Here is a 19,308-nt window from a genome sequence, read left to right on the forward strand (position 1 = left end):
TGAGGACCACTGTTGTGGACTAAAGCCTCCTGGACACAGAAAAGGCCAAGGGTGGAGAATGGGAGAGCAAACAAATACCAATCAATACAGTTGGGCAGATGGACGTGTAAAAATATGGTCTACTTACTCCCAAAGTAAACCACCATGTTTAATATTTTTGGTTGAGAATAATAGACTTACTATTCTTCTTACACACTAGAAGAAACATGCCACCATGCTAGGCCCTCCCGTGCTCTGCTCTGTGCCCTGGAGAGCTGACCTGCAAGAGCTACATCACAGCCCCTGGCTTCTGATTAGGTTCTGCCTAGCCACTGGGAGACCCCTGCAGGAGACGGGCAGGAAGGGTAACAGTGGAACAGTTACTCCCCTGTCTAGTGTTTTCCTTTGAGCCACCCCATCCCCACCCCCTGCAAGCTGGTTGCCCTCTCCAGTTTCCTCTCTGGACTCCAAGAACCCTCTCTGCTGTAGGCTTGGGACAGTGTTAAAACCCTGCCCACCAATGTAAAAAGTCCTGTCCATTATGAATTTCCCAATTTGAATATGCTGTCCATTCCCTGTCGAGACCCTGATAGACATATTAATCTCCCAACAAAATGTTCTTCCTTCTATTTGCTTAATCTCCTTACCAAAGGAAAAATAAAAACATGGCTACAGGCCAGACTCATAACTCTTGCTTGTTAATCCAGCTCAACTTACCAGGGCCTTGACACCCCACTTCCTCGGTCTAAAACCTTTAATTTAAAAGACACACAGTATTTTAGGGGGCCAGCTAGAGGGCTGGCCCAGCTGTTAAGCAAGCACACTGGCTACTTTTCCAGAAAACCAGGGCTCAGTTCCCAGCACCCACATGGTGGTTCATAACTGTAGTCTATAACTACAGTCTCAGGGGATCCACTGCCCTCTTCTGGCCTTTGTGAGCATTGCATGTGGTGCATAGCCATGGAGACAAAACTCTCAGACTTATAAGAATAAATAAATCTAAATAAATAAAACTTTAAAACATTGTTTATAGTTTCTTATTATTTTAAAATTAATTTTAAACATCTACTTGGTGGTGGTGGTGTGTGTATGTGTGTGTGTGTATAGCACAGCATGAATGTGGAGGTCAGAGGACAGCTTGCAGAAGGTTTTTTTTTTTTTTTTTTTACCTATAAGTTCTTTGGACCACACTCAGGTTATTACACTTAGTGACAACTGCCTTCACCTACTGAGCTAGCCCTCAAAACCTATCTTTGGAAAAACCATTCCTTGATGAGCATGCCACATGCACATGCATGTGCTCACGTATGCACATTCGAACACACACACTACCTTTCCTATATTTTTTAAGGTCTCCAAGGGCTAGAGGGAGCGTTTCCAAATGCGGTGGTATCCAGCACCCTTTTCTTCTGATAGTAATGCTTAAAACACTGACAATATTCTTGTCCCACCTAGAAGGGCAAGGATAACGGGAAAGGGCAGGAAGCGTGTCTCTTTGTCAAGATATGTCACTCAAGGGAGGCTTAAGGTTTAGGCTCACATTAGTTTGAGCAGTCAGACATCTTTAAACCCATCTTACCACACTCCAGGCAAGTCCTGGGAGCGGCTGCCTGCCTTCCCTGGCTCAAAAGCAAGTTGCAGGTGGCTTATATTCTGTTATTTCTCTTTTCCAGCCATTATTATTATTATTATTATTATTATTATTATTATTGAGATCGGGTAGCATGTATCATCTCAGGCTGACTTCAAACTCTCCATGTAACGGGGGATGATATTAAACGTCTCATCCTCCTGCCTCTACTTTTCCCGTGGTAAAATTACAAGGTGTGTGCCACTGCACCGGGTTTATTCAGTTCTAAGGACTGTCCCCAAGTCTTCGTGAGCGCTAGGCAAACCTCGGGACCAACTCAGCTGTGCTTTCAGCCTTCTCTTTCTCTCTTCTCTGTTTTGATTACGAGGCAGGCTCTCTGTAGCTGGGCTGGGCTGAAACTCACTCTATAGCCTAAAGTGGTTTTACACTTGTAGCTATCCTCCTGCTTCAGCCTTCTGAATGTTGGAGGTGAGCTCCACTACAGTCTCAGCCCTTGTTAGGTGCTTCCTTACAACTGTTGCCTTCACCAGCAGACCCTCTGGGGGGGTCAGGAAGCTTCATTAACTACAACCGCAGGCATTACTACTTCCAATGGATCTCTCTGTGGTCACAAAAGAGTGTGTACCATGGCCCTCCCTATGAATAAGGAAGCAAGGCGCGAAGAGTTCAAGGAAAGTGGTGGGTTTGAGCTCCTGGGCGCAGTTTTGGTCAGGAACTGACTCACACTCTAGGAGGTTGGATGCTTCATCAGGTGGTGGCCACCACGCAGCCAGAGCTCACGGTGCGGCCGCGTGATCGGAGTGGGGGATGGGGGGTAGGGCTGTGACCGTCTCGAGCTTGTGCCCGCGGCGGCACCCCCGGGAGGCCCCACAGCCTGTTACCCCGAGAAAGCCCCTCCCCACGGGCGGAGACGGCGCCTAGGAGTCGCCGCCCCGGCCCCACCGCTCGGCCAGTACCCCGAGGCCACGGCCGCAACGCTAAGTTCTCCAGCAGGCTCTCGTGGAGCATGGGGTACTGATGGCCATGGAGGGCTACCGGGGCTTCCTGGGGCTGCTGGTGTCCGCGCTGCTCGTGGGCTTCCTGTCGGTGCTCTTCGTGCTCATCTGGGTCCTGCACTTCCGAGAGGGGCTTGGCTGGGACGGCGGCGCGCTCGAGTTTAACTGGCACCCGGTGCTGGCGGTGACCGGCTTCGTCTTCATCCAGGGCATAGGTATGGGGGCCCTCGAGAGGGGTGGCGGGGTCACTACGCGATGGGGACCCGGACACAGTCGTGAATTCCAAGGAATCCACGAAACTAGGGAAGGTTACTCCTGTAGGCAGGGCCTGCGCAGTCAGAATCCCGAAACCCTAGCAGCGAGGCCTGCCTTTGAACTTGCTTCAGATCTCCTAGGCAGGGAGGAAGGAGGGAAGCCCAAGTCTCTGAGCAGCATCCTCAGCTAGCATCTCTCCATCCTCTCTCCTGTCCTTTCCTCCCGAGCACCGGGCACCTCGATCGGATCGGTCACTGGCTGCAGCCTGGCTGCGCTCCACTTGTTGATGTGGCGAAAGTTTCTTAGCGGAGTTTTGCGGTCTTGAATCTGACAGGGAGATGCGGGCAGAGCGTGGCCCCGAGGGACGGCTGGACGCCCCGGGTCCGGTCCGGTTTGCTGGCTGCCGAGCTGCAGTATAGAACCGCCAGTCTCTCTCTCTCTCTCTCTCTCTCTCTCTCTCTCTCTCTCTCTCTCTCTCTCTCTCTCTCTCTCTCTCTCCCTCCCTCCCTCCCTCCCTCCCTCCCTCCCTCCCTCCCTCCCTCCCTCCCTCTCTCTCTCTCTCTCTCTCTCTCTCTCTCTCTCTCTCTCTCTCTCGTTGCTACGCAATGCCGCTCATCGTTTTGACTGTCTCCTTCAGCTAATGTGCCACAGCAGATTTCACTTTTCCAAAAAGGCGGGGACATTGAGAATGCATTCAGAAAAGCAAAGCTGTTGTGCAGGGGTTGCTTAGCACAAACTGTTTGAGAGGCTCGGAACAGGTTCTAGCAGCCTGGCTTCTGAATAGGCCTTCTTCACCAATACCGAAAGTCCCACAAATAAGCAAACACAGAAGCACTGGCTTCATTCCTAAAGAAAAATGTTTTTGTGTGAGTCGTCCGCACCTCTCCCCGCCTGCTTTAAACCGGTGCTACAGCCTCTAGCAAGTGTGGCCAGCCTTCTTCCATGGAAATATAAGGGAAGGTATTACTAATGCCCAGCTTCTGTGGTGTGAGGTAGGCATCCAAGCCATTTCGTTGCATAGTTCCCAGCCATTTGGCCACTACCCTAAAATGAGAAAAACATATCCAAGTTCCAAAGTTCCAACCACCAGAAGCTCTTTTCTTCACGGTGGAACTCTTTGGTTCTGCTGGAGTTGTTAATATCCTCTGTTTAGTCAAATAGCCCCAAACATCTCTTCATGGCTTCCATCCACCCAGAACAGCTTCGGACACCGTGAGACCCTTTAGATGTTTGGACAGAGTGCTGTAGTTGAGGGTGAGGGAAACCCAATGACAGCGGGTTACCTGTCAGGCGAGTTAACCCAAGAGAAGACATTCACAAACGTACGAGCATCCCTGAGCATCTTCTGTGTCTTCACTGGATGCTTTATATGAGTGTAAGCCGACGCAGAGGCGCTAACCCGTGGACACAGAAATTCTTTTCAGAGCCTGATTCTCAACAACTTCCCTTCCTGCAATGCTCTTCACTTACTGCACTTTTACGGCACTTTTTTTTTTTTTCTGAAAAGTGATCTTTGTAGCAAGCCAAAACGTCACCTAAAATATACTTTGAGACTGTCCGTTTGTATTGGAGCACATTTTAACTCTTTTCCTAAAGGATCTCTACTTTCTCTAAACTTTGCATTTAAATCTGTTTATTTACTTTGGGGCAAAAAACGTGTATATGGGTATACTGGAATTTTTTGTCTGCTGCTTACACAACACTTGTTTCTTCTAAGCTCAGGAAATCTATTTGTGCTAATGTTCCACTGCTGGTCTGGTCAACATGACTAATCCCATTTACAAGGTTCTAGATTTGAAACACGTTTTAATCTCATAAAGTGGTTAATGAACATAGACTAGCTTTTTCATACATGTAGCCACACGCAGAGTTATTAGTTCTTCCATACCTTCCCACAAATACTCCTCATCCCATCAGTGGGAAGGTGGCAATGGAAGGAACAAACACAGATGCTAATCTAAACCATTTTACATGCTCAATAAACCCACCAGAAGTTGCAAGTTGAGGATGCATTTGCTACTCCTGACTCGTGGCTTAGCCACTGTATACTGCAGAGTGTTACTGTTTATATCATTGTGATTGAATGGCTAGCTCTTTGCCACTGCCCAGATCAAAATCAGATTAGATACATCAAAACTTCAAATACAGTGTCTACTGAGTCCACAGGGATTTTAAGCCACTGTAAAGTCAGAAAAACTATTGAACCATCCTAAACCCTCTAGAGACATCTGAAGTTGACTTTAGAAGCTATGAGGGAACACAGGTCAAACACTACCCATGTTGTCGCAGGGTGTTTTATTGTGTGTAATTGCTTCAGAGATTTTTATGCTCTGAGATGTTATATTTATAGTAGAGGAGGTGATATAATCTATTCTGTACCTCCTATACACTGGTATTTGGAGATGATGCAGGGATAGCAAATACACAATCACCGCTATAAGTTTAAAGTACTTTACATATGTGTTAAGCAAACAGGTTTTGAAACTGTTAAGAATAAGAATGGATCCTTGGAACCTTTATGAATGGAGTAAGCGGCAGGAAGAAGCTATAAAGATGAGGCTGTGTTGTTAAGAGCACTGGCTGCTCCTCCAAAGGACCTGGGCTCAATTCCCAACGCCCACATGATGACTCCCGACCATCTGTAACTGCTATTACAGTAGATCCTAACCCTCTTCTGAACGCCATGGGTGCCAGGCATGCATGTGATAGGTATACATATAAGCAAGCAAACTACACATAACAAAATATCTTAAAAATAAGCAAAAAGGTAAATCTTTCCCCTCTGACCCTCTCACATACCAGACATGCTTATGGAAATATATGTATTCCTAAAGTATAATAGTTATTGGGGTATAATAGGTATTCTGAAAAAATAAAACACACTTGTTATGGTGTCTAGACTGGTCTTGAATTCCTGTACAAGGGATCTCCTTGTTAGAGCTCTCCAAGTCCTGAGACTATAGGTGCATGCCATCCACCAACTACAGGTGTGTCCATCACTGTCAGCTAAATAAAAACCCAAACTAATGTGAGATCTAGCCACACTATGACATGAATGAGGAAGAGTTTAGACAAGGCATTGTGCTTCTCTAAAGCAACTGCTTCCTGTGAAATAAAAATACTTCAGGGAAACCAGAGAAACTGGCTGTTGTAAAGAAGACTGCAGAGGGAAACAATTGAACACTCTCCAAGTGGCAGCTGACCTTTTTAAAGGGTCAGCGTGCTGGAATGGATTCTTTAGTGAAAAGTGGAAAATTCAGGCGTCTACATTAGTGAAAAGAGGTCTTGGCAACTCTACACTCCTTCCTCTCTGTATGTGCAAACTGCCTTTGTGATAGAAGCTGAAGGGAGAGAAATTAAATAGCTTAATGATCTCAGATTGGTTTTGTGAGAGAATTTAACTACATTTAAGTAACATTTAAAAGATAAAAGAAAGAAAGAAAGAAAGAAAGAAAGAAAGAAAGAAAGAAAGAGCAGTTACTAAAGGCAGTTGGAATATCCTCCTAATGTAACTTTAAGTGACCAATTCCAAGATCACTTAAACGTATTTGAAAAAGCTCATGGACTAAACCCCGGCAAAGAAGATAATAGAAAAAAAAAATCCTCAAATTACTTCTCCAGAAGGCATCTGGGAAGAAGCCTTGATGACAAGTCTATCAGAACCTGGGAAATGGGAGTGTCACATAGCATGAAGTGACAGTCCAAAGCACCTTAAAACATGCTTTAGTTACAAACACTCACATGTGAGTCACTTAATAATGGAACCAAGAAAGTACTTTAAATATAATTATTTTGTTCCTGCTGTATTCTTAGCACCTAGAAATACATGATAGGTCAGTAGTTTTGGGGTTTTTTTCCCTGTTATTTTCTGCCCATGATTTTGGAGAGTGAATTCCAGGCCTTGTACATGCTGGGCAAATGTTCTACTACTGAGATGCATTCCAAGCCTCTGCCTCTAGTTTATTAGAAAATTCTTTCTTTCTTTTCTTTTTTTTTCTTTTCTTTTTTTTTTTTTTTTTTTTTTTTTTTTTTTTTTTTTTTTTTTTTTTTTTTTTTTTTTCTGTGCTGGGAACAAATCCAGGCCTTTATATATGCCACTCAAGTGCTTGGCCACTGAGCTACACTCCTGGCAATAAATAACTGTTGAGCGAGTTATTCCTGTCTCATCATTAAATCGTTAGTAACAAAATGCAATTTTACAGCCACTCGTTTGTAATGATAATAATAGCCGCATGTAAAGTAAAAGTCCCATCCCTCATGCCTAGCGATTGTTCAGCAGTTTAGAAACACCACTTAGCCAAACCCAGGGAAGAAAGGAGCCCTGTTCTAATGGGAAAGCATCTTTGTCCCCAGGTTTCTTGGTCACTAGCCTGTGGCTGCCTGAGTCCTGTCTGAGCCTCTTCTCCTCTTGCCTGCGCAACCGCAGAGCGCTTCACATCAACTCTCCCACTTTGAATTGTTCATTTCTACCCCTGTTGGCACAGCTCCAACATTTTATATCTATCGTCTTCAAAAACTCACACCCTCGGGGGACTGGATGGATTGTTCAGTGGTCAGAACCCAGAGGACCTGGATTCAGTCTCAGAACACCACAGCAGTGATTCACCAACCCTCTGTTAGCTCCAGTTCTTGTGAGTCTGACACCTTGTTCTTGTCTGTGAGAGGACCAGGCATATATGTAGCACACATACATACATGCAGACAAAACACACCCTACATAAGTAAGTAAATAAACCCTAAACACCAACCCCCCCACACTCTAGACCCTGTATCCTTTTCTGGCAGCTGCCTCATTGTGTGTGTGTGTGTATGCGTGTGTATGTGTGTTTCCATAGAACTTGAAATGTATGTCGACGATTCCTTTCCTTCTCTTCTTTCTAGAACCTTCTCCAGTCAAACTTTGCATCCCTCTGCTACACAGGTGACCTTTGGGGTCACTATGGAAACCAGCTAGCTCAGTGGGACATAGGTAGGAGTCAGAGGTTACAACATTCCACAACAGGTACCTGGGAGGCAATAGTCCATGTAGCTACCCACACAGTCTTCTTTAGTCACCCGCACATTCATTTTCCCAGTGACAGCTCAAATACTGGGAGAGCATGCCCATACTGGAGGGATCAGGTCTTAAACTCCTCACGCCCCACAGGAACCATCATCATCCACGCTGTATAGACCTGGCTCCTCAAAGATTATTTAGAGGCTGAAAAGTGGCTTCCAAAAGATAAATCCCAATCCTACAGTGTTTGCAGATGTAACTAAGGCCCTTAAAAGAGCTCATCCTTGACTGGCGACACGTTCAGTCACTCATTTCTTCTGTTAGAGGAAGCTAAGGAGGTCAGAGGCAAAGTCTCAAAAGGAAGGCCAGGGGAAGTTCGGGGTAGAGATTGGCATGGTGGGTCTGCAAGTTGAGGAACACCACGGATCCTGGGCATTTGAGCTGCTAAGAGACAGTGCTCTCTCCTGGATCCTCCTGAGGAAGCAAGGTCATCAATGTTTTGACTGTGTGTGTGTGTGTGTGTGTGTGTGTGTGTGTGTGTGTGTGTGAGAGAGAGAGAGAGAGAGAGAGAGAGAGAGAGAGAGAGAGAGAGAGAGAGAGAGAGAGATTGAGTGTATGTGGAAGTCAGTTCTTTCCTTCCACCATGTGGGTCTTAGGAATTAAAATCAGATGGTTGGTCTTGGCTACAGGCTCCTTTTCCCACTAGAACATTTGCTGGTCCAAATTTTGGTTCTCCTTTTTTAAATGATTAATTAGTTCATCTATCTATCTATCTATCTATCTATCTATCTATCTATCTATCTATCTATCTAATGTGTGTGAGACTTTTGCATGCACACACGTGTGTATTCCACAGACAAACCTGGTACCTGAGGAGGTCAGAAGGGTATTACATCCCTTGAAACTGTCATTAGAGCACCAAGTGCTCTTAATCACTAAGCCATCTCTAAAGCCCCAAATTTTGGTTCTTTTAAACTACTAAGTTTGTGGTAACTTGTCACAGTAGCCTTAGGAAACAAACACAAGATATAGCAGCTACCACTGCTCTCTGGGAAACCCAAAGTATTGCCATTCTCATCAAGACTTTATGGGGATTTTTTTGTTCTCAAAGTATAGCCCTGGATTACAGCCAGGGGATTTTATTGGAAGTGGCGTTGCCTAATACCACTGGTAACAAGCGACTCTTATGAAGACAAGTGACCCCAGGTCGAATCCTCATGCAGCCAAATATAGGGATGAATGGAGAGGTGGGGACTGAAGTGCAGAGGCCTGGCAGAACAGGAACTCTCCCTTAGCAACAGGGGCGTGTGGGGATGTGGGGATGCCAATCCATAGCTGCCAGGTCCTCCCATTTTGCCAAGAGAGTCCAGATATTTTAAAAGTGGTCCAAGAGGGCCTGGCAGTTAAGAGCACATACTGCTCTTCTCGAGGGGCCAAGTGTGATTCCCAGAAATCTCATTTGATGGCTCATAAGTGTCTATACCTCCAGCTCCTGGCGGACCCAGCTCATCTGGCTTTGTGGGCACCCACACTCACCTGCACATGCCTACACATAATTAAAAGTAATAGATTCTGGAGAGATAGCTCCACAGTTAAGAGCACTGGCTGCTGTTGTTCAAGAGGACCTGGGTTCAATTCCCAGTACCCACATGGCAGTTTGTAATTCTAGTTGTAGGGGATTGGACACCTTTACACTGACATACATGCACATGAAATAAAAAATAAATAAAAAATAAAATTAAAATGTTTTAAAGGGGAGAAAACTTGCTCAAACTAAAAGTAAACAAATCAAGGAAATGACAAGCTCACCTGTGTGTTGAGGAATAAAACATCTGAGTTCCTGTCTGTGTCTTCAAGGCCTCTTTAAAATGTCCTTACATCAGCTTCAGCCATTCCCATCTAACAACAACAGACTAGAAATCTTTCTCTTCATAGTTTTCTGGCACATGGTGAATTTCTTGAAATTATAAAAAGGCTGAAATGATGACAGCCTTTGACTATTCTTTCCAGAGTTTACTCTTTTCTTAACTCAGTGTCTCGTGTATTATCCCAGTCAGTTGACTGGCATTTCTTTGTTTTTTGAGACAGGGTTTCCCTATGTAACCCTGGCTTCCTGCAACTCTCTTTGCAGACCAAGCTAGCCTCGAACTTGCAGTAATCCTCCTACCTCTGTGTTCTGGGGGCTGGGACAACTGTAGTGTGCCACCATGCCTAAAGTGTGTGTGTGTGTGTGTGTGTGTGTGTGTGTGTGTGTGTGCATCTGCTGAATGCCAAATGTTGTATAAACACGAGCAGTGGCTGGAAATGGGCATCATCAGTAGAGTTCTTGCTCAGCATATCGTGGGTTGAATCCTTAGTATAGGAAGGAAGGAGGGAGGGAAGAAAGGAAGGAAGGTAGATGTGTCTTTTCTATAAGTTGTTCACATTTTATTTGGTTAGAGATAAATAATGACTTTTTTTTTAAGAATGTAGGTTATAGCTGGTATGGTGATAGATACCCTTTAAATCTGAGCACTCGAAGGGCAGAGGCAGGAAGATCTCTGCAAGTTCAAGGTCAGCCTGGTCTACAAACCAAGTTCTCGGCCAGTTAACTGTAGGGTTGCAGTGATTCCTTAATGCTTAGAACTGGCTGGGATAATACATTCAACTCCTCATTTGACCAATCAGAAACCTGGCTATGGTCAAGCACCTGGGTTAGACCAGGCCTAGCTCTTTTTCTAATGTGTAATAAAATTGGTATGAGATGCAAGAAAATACAGCCATAATGACATAAAACTCCTGGATGGGAGCTGAAGAAATGGCTCGGTGTTTAAGAGCGCAGTTTGTTCTTCCAGAGGACTGGGGTACAGTTTTCAGCACCCATATAGTGGCTAACAGCTGTCTGTAACTCCGGTTCCAGAGGATCCAATCCCTTCCTCCGGTCTCCTTAAGCACTTCCTGCACAAGTGCTGAGACACAGGTGCAAGCAAAATACCCAAGCACATAAAATAAAGATAGGGATAAAAAGAAAAAAAACTGCTCCTCAATATTTAAAAATGTCTCTCCGACTGACTAATCCTTTTCTGATCCTTTTCATACATAAATTTGCTACTAAACATCTGCCTTTGCAATTTCAGTCACATCGAGCCAGATGCTGAGCCTAACCGCACTTGCCCACATCACTGTCTTCATTTCAGTTTCTCAGTTTCGTGTGCGTGGCAAACTCCCCCAGGTTGCTTTAGCCACTGCAGGATTTTAAAGAGGGCTCTTTGCTCCCGTTTAAAGTTGAGATCCTCTGAATAGGATCTGGTAAGGTGTGGGTGCACAGGGAAGTGCGTTCTAAGGATGGATGCTGCCGCTCTGAACATTCTGTCAGAAGGGAAAATGATACTTTAAGTGGGAAGGAGAGTGTAATGGCCCACAATGCTTAAGGAGACCTCGCACAAGTGATTGAAAACTCCAGTGTACTTCAGACTCAATGGCTTACTCCTAATTTTAAATTCTCCTCATGCTGAAGTGGGCCCAAGAGCAGAATGCATTTTATTTATTTGAAGGCTACATTAGATCTTACATAAACTAGCGTTTGTGTCTGCATTGAATTTTGTCCTGAGATTTTGACTGGTGGGTGCTATTTGTGTGTGTGTGTGTGTTAAATAACTGTGTATGGGAAGAAAGTTGGTGTCAAACCAGAGACCACCTCCTAGAGAGTGTATATTGCCTTATATCCCTGAGTTTTGATTGTACAACTAGGATCTAATAAATTTTGTAATGATTAAACCCAAATGACTGTCTTTTCATCTTCTTAGACTTGAGAAAAATTACACACAGTTATGAGTTCCCTCCTCCTTTTTAACATTTTTTTAGGGTAGCGTGTTCTGCCATCCATTGCTTTTCCTCTGAAGGCACTTGAAGTGTCTGTCTCAGGCAAGCTTCACCTTCCCCTTGATGCCTGAAGGGAGTGGTCAGAGCCCCAGCTCAACCCTGGTTTTCTTCACACCACCCCTACCCCATCTCCTGCCTTCTCACTGAACCTCTGGACTGGAGTCTAGGTTCACACAAAGAGCAAAAGCAGCTACAGTCCACTCTAGGCAGTCTTACAGCTGTTGGGGACAGGGGGAACTTCCTGTTTAACAAATGTGGTCTGATTTATTAAGCTCACTCATTAGTCTTTAAATGCATGGTATTTTGGATATTTATATATTTTTGGAAAATGTGTAAACAGCATTTGAAAATACAGCATTCCTGGCCACCCTTCACTTGTTCGCCCTTTGAACACACTCAGCTGTGCAGCAGAGCCTCTGGGAAGCCTGGACAGATGTGGGGAGCCAGGGCAGATGTGGAAAACACTTCTGTGGTTTGCACCACAGCTGGCCATGAAGACTAGTTGAGCATAACTGGCTACTGGGTTTGCAAGCTACAAAAACCATCTTTTAACATTAAAACTATAAAGAATCCTTTCAGCCACACAGAACATCACACACACACACACACACACACACACACACACACACACACACACTCCCTCTGCTCTTACCACCCAGGTAATGCATGTTAAGATTGGGACAACATAAGAAGATAACATTAAGCTAGAACTTACAGCTGATGAGAATCGAGCATAAGGCAGGCGGATGGATAGAGAGGGAAGGTCAGAGGCACCCTAACCTTAGTGGAAACAAAAAAGTGGTAAGAAGAACCACAAAGACTCTATACTTGTAATTGTCTACTTCCATTTTGGCCAGTGGCAAGCATGTATCCACTTCAGAACTGCCTCATGGCTTTCCCTTAGGTAAATAGTAGGAACTGTGTTGAAGACCACAGTCACCAGTGAGGGATTAGGTGTGCTCGACCATGCCATTATCGGACAAGTATCAGAGAAGGAAAGTTAGTATGCAACCAGTTTTAAACTACTTGCCACCTGAGAGCTCAGGCAAGAGTATTTCTTGAGGTCAGGAGTTCAAGAGCAGCCTGTGTAATAATAGTCAGATTCTGGCTCTCAACAAAATAACAACCTACAAAAGAAACACACTTTTGCATGAACACAGATGGTTCAAAAGTCAAGTTTTGAGAGAAATAATGGAAAAGGGGAGAAAGAAGCAAGTTTTAACAATTAATGAGATGTAGGTTTCAGTTTTATGTGAAGTTCTGGCACATTCCTCTGTTATCTGTAGTACTGGGAAGAATCAAATGCTTCACTAGAAGTACAATTGTTTTTGATTGTGTGTGTGTGTGTGTGTGTGTGTGTGTAATGATGTTAAACCAGGGAATGGATGTGTAATCTCCCTCCTTCTCTTGTCCCTGTGTCTCTCCCTCCTCCTCCTCCTCCTCCTCCTCCTCCCTCCCTCCCTCCCTCCCTCCCTCCCTTCCTCCCTCCCTCCCTTTCTCCATAGGTATGCATGGGGAATGTGGTGCAGGGCACAATTGTCCAGATGAGAGTACAACTTGTCTTTTTCCACTATGTGGGCCCTGGGGATTGAACTCAGGTCATCAGGCTTGGCGACAAGTGCTTTGTCCTTCTGAGCCATTTCAGTAAATGTTGGTGCTAACAGTGGTGTCTGCTGGTGAATGCATGTATCTATTTCTTTGGGGCCTACACTCAGGGATGAGGTGACAGCATGGGAGACTGAGAAGACGTACAGAAAGAGGGGAAGGCTGAGAGAAGCAGAAGCCAAGGGGGGGAGCATTCCTCAGAAACAAAACTGTCCAGTGGGCCAAATGTCTATTTGTGTCTATTTTTAAAATACTTTGTTTCCTTAGCCATCATCGTGTACAGACTGCCATGGACCTGGAAGTGCAGCAAGCTCTTGATGAAATCCATCCACGCAGGGTTAAATGCTGTGGCTGCCATCCTCGCCATCATCTCCGTGGTGGCCGTGTTTGAGTACCACGATGTCCGAAAAATCCCCCACATGTACAGTCTGCACAGCTGGGTTGCACTGCCAGCCCTCATACTCTATATCCTACAGGTCAGTGCCTTGCTCACTACAGATCTAAATTTGTTCTTCCATTTGTGTTCAGAACAACTCTCGTCCCAAGGGGACAATGAACCTCAGAATTCACAGCTTAAAAACTCAGGTGTATGGTTTATCATTTTGATACCTGTCAGTTGGGAAGTTGCTATCTCATAACATCCAGACTAGCTTCGTCCAGACTTCAGTCCCATGTTCTGAATCGACTAAGCTCACCAGGAGCTGTTTCTTAACTACCTTCTCTGCTGCGTCTTTACATTGACCTTTTCTAAATGATAATGCCGATTTTCTTTTTCTAACCTTGCGTGAGATGTTGCAGGCATGGTGATTACTTTATTTATTCTTTGCATGTATTGGTAAAGGGAAGCATTCTGAAAACATTGTACTGAAATGAAATTTAATGGTGTGTGATAATTATTCAGCAGTTTGATGTTGTAACAGTAAAAAATCAATGTTCTGAGTCTTTTAGGCTCTTCAGCACGTTGTCGAGAAAATCTTTGTAAATGGTTTTGATTCAGTGTCCTTCCTTGTTAGCACAGTGTCTATCCAACTTCCTGGTTGAGATCATTGAGAACTTTACTTTTCTATAGCTGCAGAGTGAGACACTAAGTTGGGTACAAAGAACCCCAAAGCTTATCTTAATAAATGGCCCCTTTAAAAAGCAAGCCCTCTTACTAGACATTGATTGTTTTTTCTTCTGAATCAATATTTTTTTTAAAACCTTGAATCGTGATATATTCCCATTAAATAATGATTAATCTCTTTGGACAGTCTCCATTATTTAAATCTTTTAGCCATTCTGGAGTTACGGGTTTGGAATGGAACGGAGCCAGGAAGGAAGAAGATGCAGGAAAAAATCCTGTATCCGCTGTGATCTGCCCAATCAGTAAGGCAAATAGCTTGAGTTGGATACCTGAGCCTTGCTCAGATCGTGTGTCCTTGGGGTAATTTCCCTTGGAGTTTTCTTGTGGACTGAAGAGACCCTTTCTCCATTGTCACCAACTGGTTAGACTTCTCCCCTTAGGAGTAAGGATGGCAGGAGCCACTGGAATCCATAGGTTGCTTGGGGAACCTACCTGTCATAATAGCACCTCCTGCAGGGCTTTGTTCAGCTCTATATTCAGCTCAGAGTATAGAGGCTGCACCATGCCAAGCATTTCCCTTCATCCTTCCGAAGCGTTTCACTGTTTCCACGACTCCCAGACTAATAGCCTAGCTTGTGTGTGACCACTCTCGGTAGAGGACCATTTAACCCACTGAGGGTAAAGATGACAACACCCAAGTTCATATTTTGTTTTTCATAAAGTTCTCCAGACATACACACTCTTACTTTACTATTGATCTAGTCACACAGATGGCATCAGGCGCTGCCTTGTAGATTAAGTATGCTGGCTCTGTTTCTGAGTGCAGTGACTAAATAGAATGAGATGCCTTTTCTGAGTTACTTGCTCAGTCAGTACCCCTGGGTATTATGAAAAGGCAGAAGTGGGTTTCTTCAATGGCTGCCATTCATTGGTTTTCCTTTACTTCTTGTATCTTATAATAATTTCTTTAGCACACCTATTTTTGCATAACAACAGGCTAAGTGAATCAGAAGCACAATGAATACATAGATAAATAAAGATTGACTTTTAGTCTAGTTTCTCTAAAACTCTCTCACACACATACACACACACATGCACACACACCACAAAGCCTTTTTCCCCCCTCTGTATCTTTTTGTTTTGTTTTGTTTTTTTGTTTTGTTTTGTTTTTGTTTTTCGAGACAGGGTTTCTCTGTGTAGTCCTGGCTGTCCTGGAACTCACTCTGTAGACCAGGCTGGCCTTGAACTCAGAAATCCTCCTGCCTCTGCCTCCCAAGTGCTGGGATTAAAGGCATGCGCCACCACTGCCCAGCTTGTCTCTGTATCTTAATATGTAAGTTACAGAGAATTTAAACGTTAACAACAATGAACAACAACAACAAAGAACCTATTGTGATGGTTAATCTTAGTACTTTGGAGGCAGAGGCAGGAGCATCTCTGTGAGTTCAAGGCCAGCCTAACTCATATAGCTAGTTCCAGGACAGCCAGGACTACATAGTGAGTGAGACCCTATCTTCTGTGTATCCACATGTGCATATATGTACACACACACACACACACACACACACACACACACACACGACCCCATTTATTAAAGGGCAAGAAAAATTATACTCAAGAATTAACTGAATAGTAAAAAACATAGTATCTACAAGCAGAATATATAAAGTACTATAAAGTATCATAGAGAATAGAACACTTGTGTTAGTGTTCCATTGCCATCAAGAGACACCATGGCCAAGACAACTCTTGAAAACGACTGACATTACAAAGGGGCTGACTTACAGGTTCAGAGGTTTAGTCCATTATTGTCCTGGAGGCATGCAGGCAGGCATGGTGCTGGAGAAGTAGTTGAGAGTTCTCTATCTGAATCAGTGGGCAGAAGGGAGAGAGAGAGAGAGAGAGAGAGAGAGAGAGAGAGAGAGAGAGAGAGAGAGAGAGAGAGACATGGCCTGGCTTGAGCTTCTGAAACCTCAAATCCCACCCCATGCCCCCTCCAACAAGGCCACACCTCTCAGTAGCACTAGTCTCTTTGAACCTATGGGGACAGTTCCCATTCAAACCACCACAAACATATTCTAAAGATACCATGATAATGAAAGAGAAAAATTAATATAGAATTATCTTTCCCTCTTCAGTTAATAGCTATGTTTAAAATAATTTTCAGTTTAAACCCATTGGGAATCATAAAAATTGTTATGAAGAGAATAAATATCCAAAAATAACCAAGAAACTTTTGAGACAGAAATGAAAGGACACCTTGAGTTATCAGCACATGAGCGAACACAGAAGGACCCGAGAGACTGGAAACGTCCAAGCGTGTACAAGAAATTTTTTATCTTATAATAACATTTACTTAACAGAGTCTGTGCATTTAGGTAAACCATACATACCATATTACATAAGAGAAAAAAATCTAGATTAAGGACCTAAATATAAAAACCAAAGCCAAGGAAGGGGTGCGAGTGTGTATAACCTGTATGGTATGAGACAGAGGAGGCCAGAAGGTTGGTAAGAAATCCAAAAGCCATAGAGAAAAGAAGTGCATATTTACTACACAATTTTTAAAAAATGCATGTGACATAAAGCATCAAAGTAAACAGAAGTGACACGAGAACTGTGGGAATATTCATGTGTCATGTGCCGGTGGGCAAGCAACTCTAAACATTAATAATAAAAAGTCGGGGCTGGAGACATGGCTCAGAGATTAAGAACACTGGTTGCTCTTGCAGAGGACCTAGGTTCGATTCCCAGCACTGTACAGTGGCTCACAGCCACCTGTAACTCCTGTTCTAGGGGATCTGATGCCCTCTTCTGACCTCCACAGGAACCAGGCACACGTATATCAAAAGATATACATGTAGGCAAAACATTCATACAACAAAAATTAATAAAGAAAAAATAATAATTAAAAAGTCAAACCAAATTAAAACAAACAAAAAAAAAAACCCTTGGGTTTAGAGAGACAGCTCAGCAGATGAGGGTGCTTGCTGCTAAGTGCTGCCAACCACAACAAGCTGAACTGGATCCTTTGGTCCTCTACCTAGGGAGAGCTGGCTCCTGTGGGTCAGCCCTCCTCTTGTGCATTGTGGCACATGCTTGCCGAAGTGCTTGAGCTTGCTCGGGAGAACGAAGCCTGGTTTATCATGATTAAACAGACCCATTCTGTTGTATTTCTGAAAAAAAAAAAAAAATGGAGCCTGGCTTAAGAGCCACTAGAGAGCTAAGACACTTCAGATAACTGGTGCAGCGGAAAGCACTTCTGAGACCTGAGTGTGGAGAGTCAAGTTGTGTTCTGCGTTGCAGCGAAGGGAAAGGACTGTGCTCCGAGCAGTACGAGCAGTACTAGCAGTACGGTGTTTGTATCAGGACCTGACACATTTCATCACAGCAGGGTGTTGTGGGAAGAGCTTACTAAAAGAGTAAAGGAGACCAACTCAGTAGGAGGCAAAGCAAATTAAACAACAAAGAAAATGGAGCATTTGGTCTGTAAATCCCACATACTTAGGAGGCTAAGGCAGAAGGACCACAAATTCAAAGCCAGTCCTGGTAACTTAGTGAGTCAATGTCTCAAAATGTAGTAAAACAGAGGGGCCAGGGATACAGCTTAGTGTAGATTGTTAGCCTTGTGTGTGTGAGAGGCCTAGGTAAGTCCTCAGTACAGAGGGAGCAGTTTTAATTTCCCAGCAAAGACAGAGTCATGGAGAGTGCTTGTCCTTGGGAACCTCACTTGTTGAAGACAGGATGCCTCCCTCACCAAGAGCCACTACTTTAGTCTCAGTCTCCCTCCAGACACACACACACACACACACACACACACACACACACACACACACACACACCCCAGCTCCCCCTCTGGCACAATGTTATCTTAGTTTATGAGGTCAGTTTGTGCTGCTCCAGATCAACCCAAGGAACAAAAAGCCAGCTCATAGGATGAAGAGGAAACGATTTTAAGATTAGATATTCTGCTGGGGCTTGAGTTCACCTCTGTAAAGTCCAGGTTTGCCTGCCAAACAGTTAGTGTCTGGGTCGTTAGATTAACAAACTAGAAAAAGGCAGCAAACTGTAATACCTACAACAGCCCGATGGTCTGTGAGCATTTCAAGCCCAGAATTCTTTTCTTCCTGTGAGAGTTAGCCTCCAGGGACATTCAAAGCAAACACACTCAAGTTCACACACATACACATGTGTATATGGAAGTTTTGAATCACCGTAGTCATAGGAACTTCTATGATTTCATGACCAATCTAGGTTTAATAAAAAAAAAAAAAAAAAAAAAAACAAGGCCCCTCACCCTCAACTCACACAGTCTAGGTAGGGTACATTTCTCCTGCTCACAGAAGTAACCAGGCTTGTCAGGTTATCTTTTCCTCACTCTCTGATTCTGCTTTATACCTCTACCACATACTGTGAATCAATATATTAAACACAAAAATAGTAAATGTGTTGCTCACTGTGGTAGCTTGAATGAGAAGTGTCCTCCACAGTCTGGGGGGGAGGGGCACTTGGTCCCCAGCTAGTAGCACTGTTTGGGGAGGTTGAGGTGCTGGAGGAAGTCTGTCACTGAGACCAGGCTTTAAGATTAAAGGCCTCCCTGAACTTCTAGTTCACACTGTCTGCTTCGTGCTTGTTTGAGCTTTCAGCTTCCTGTTCCTGCCCATGGTTCCTGTCACTACCTGCCTTGCCTGCCCACCGTGATGGAATAGACTCTTATCCTTCAGAACTCTTAGCCAAAATTAACTCCCGCTGACTATATGAGTTTCCTTGTTCATTGTATCCCATTGCAGCAACAGAAAAGCAAGTGCTACCTTCACGTTACCTTTCTAACTGAAATTTTGTATTAAGATTTATTTATTTAATTTTATGTATTCATCATTGCTCTCTTCAGAGACACCAGAAGAGGGCATCAGACCCCATTGCAGATGTTTGTGAGCCACCATGTGGTTGCTGGGAATTGAAC

General features: G+C 44.1%; 1 protein-coding gene across 1 annotated transcript in view; it reads left to right on the forward strand.

Annotated features, from left to right (window-relative positions):
* Positions 1-2,393: 2,393 nt before the first annotated feature.
* Cybrd1 (cytochrome b reductase 1) overlaps positions 2,394-19,308 on the forward strand; it is a 33,474-nt gene continuing 16,559 nt past the window's right edge. Inside the window, exons 1-2 of the mRNA XM_034493799.2 lie at positions 2,394-2,780; positions 13,550-13,758. Coding sequence (XP_034349690.1) covers positions 2,588-2,780; positions 13,550-13,758 — 402 coding nt within the window. The 5' untranslated portion in view covers positions 2,394-2,587. The remainder of the gene's footprint in view (positions 2,781-13,549; positions 13,759-19,308) is intronic.

This window comes from Arvicanthis niloticus, chromosome 2 (assembly GCF_011762505.2).
Source record: "Arvicanthis niloticus isolate mArvNil1 chromosome 2, mArvNil1.pat.X, whole genome shotgun sequence".
NCBI classification, from domain to species: domain Eukaryota; kingdom Metazoa; phylum Chordata; class Mammalia; order Rodentia; family Muridae; genus Arvicanthis; species Arvicanthis niloticus.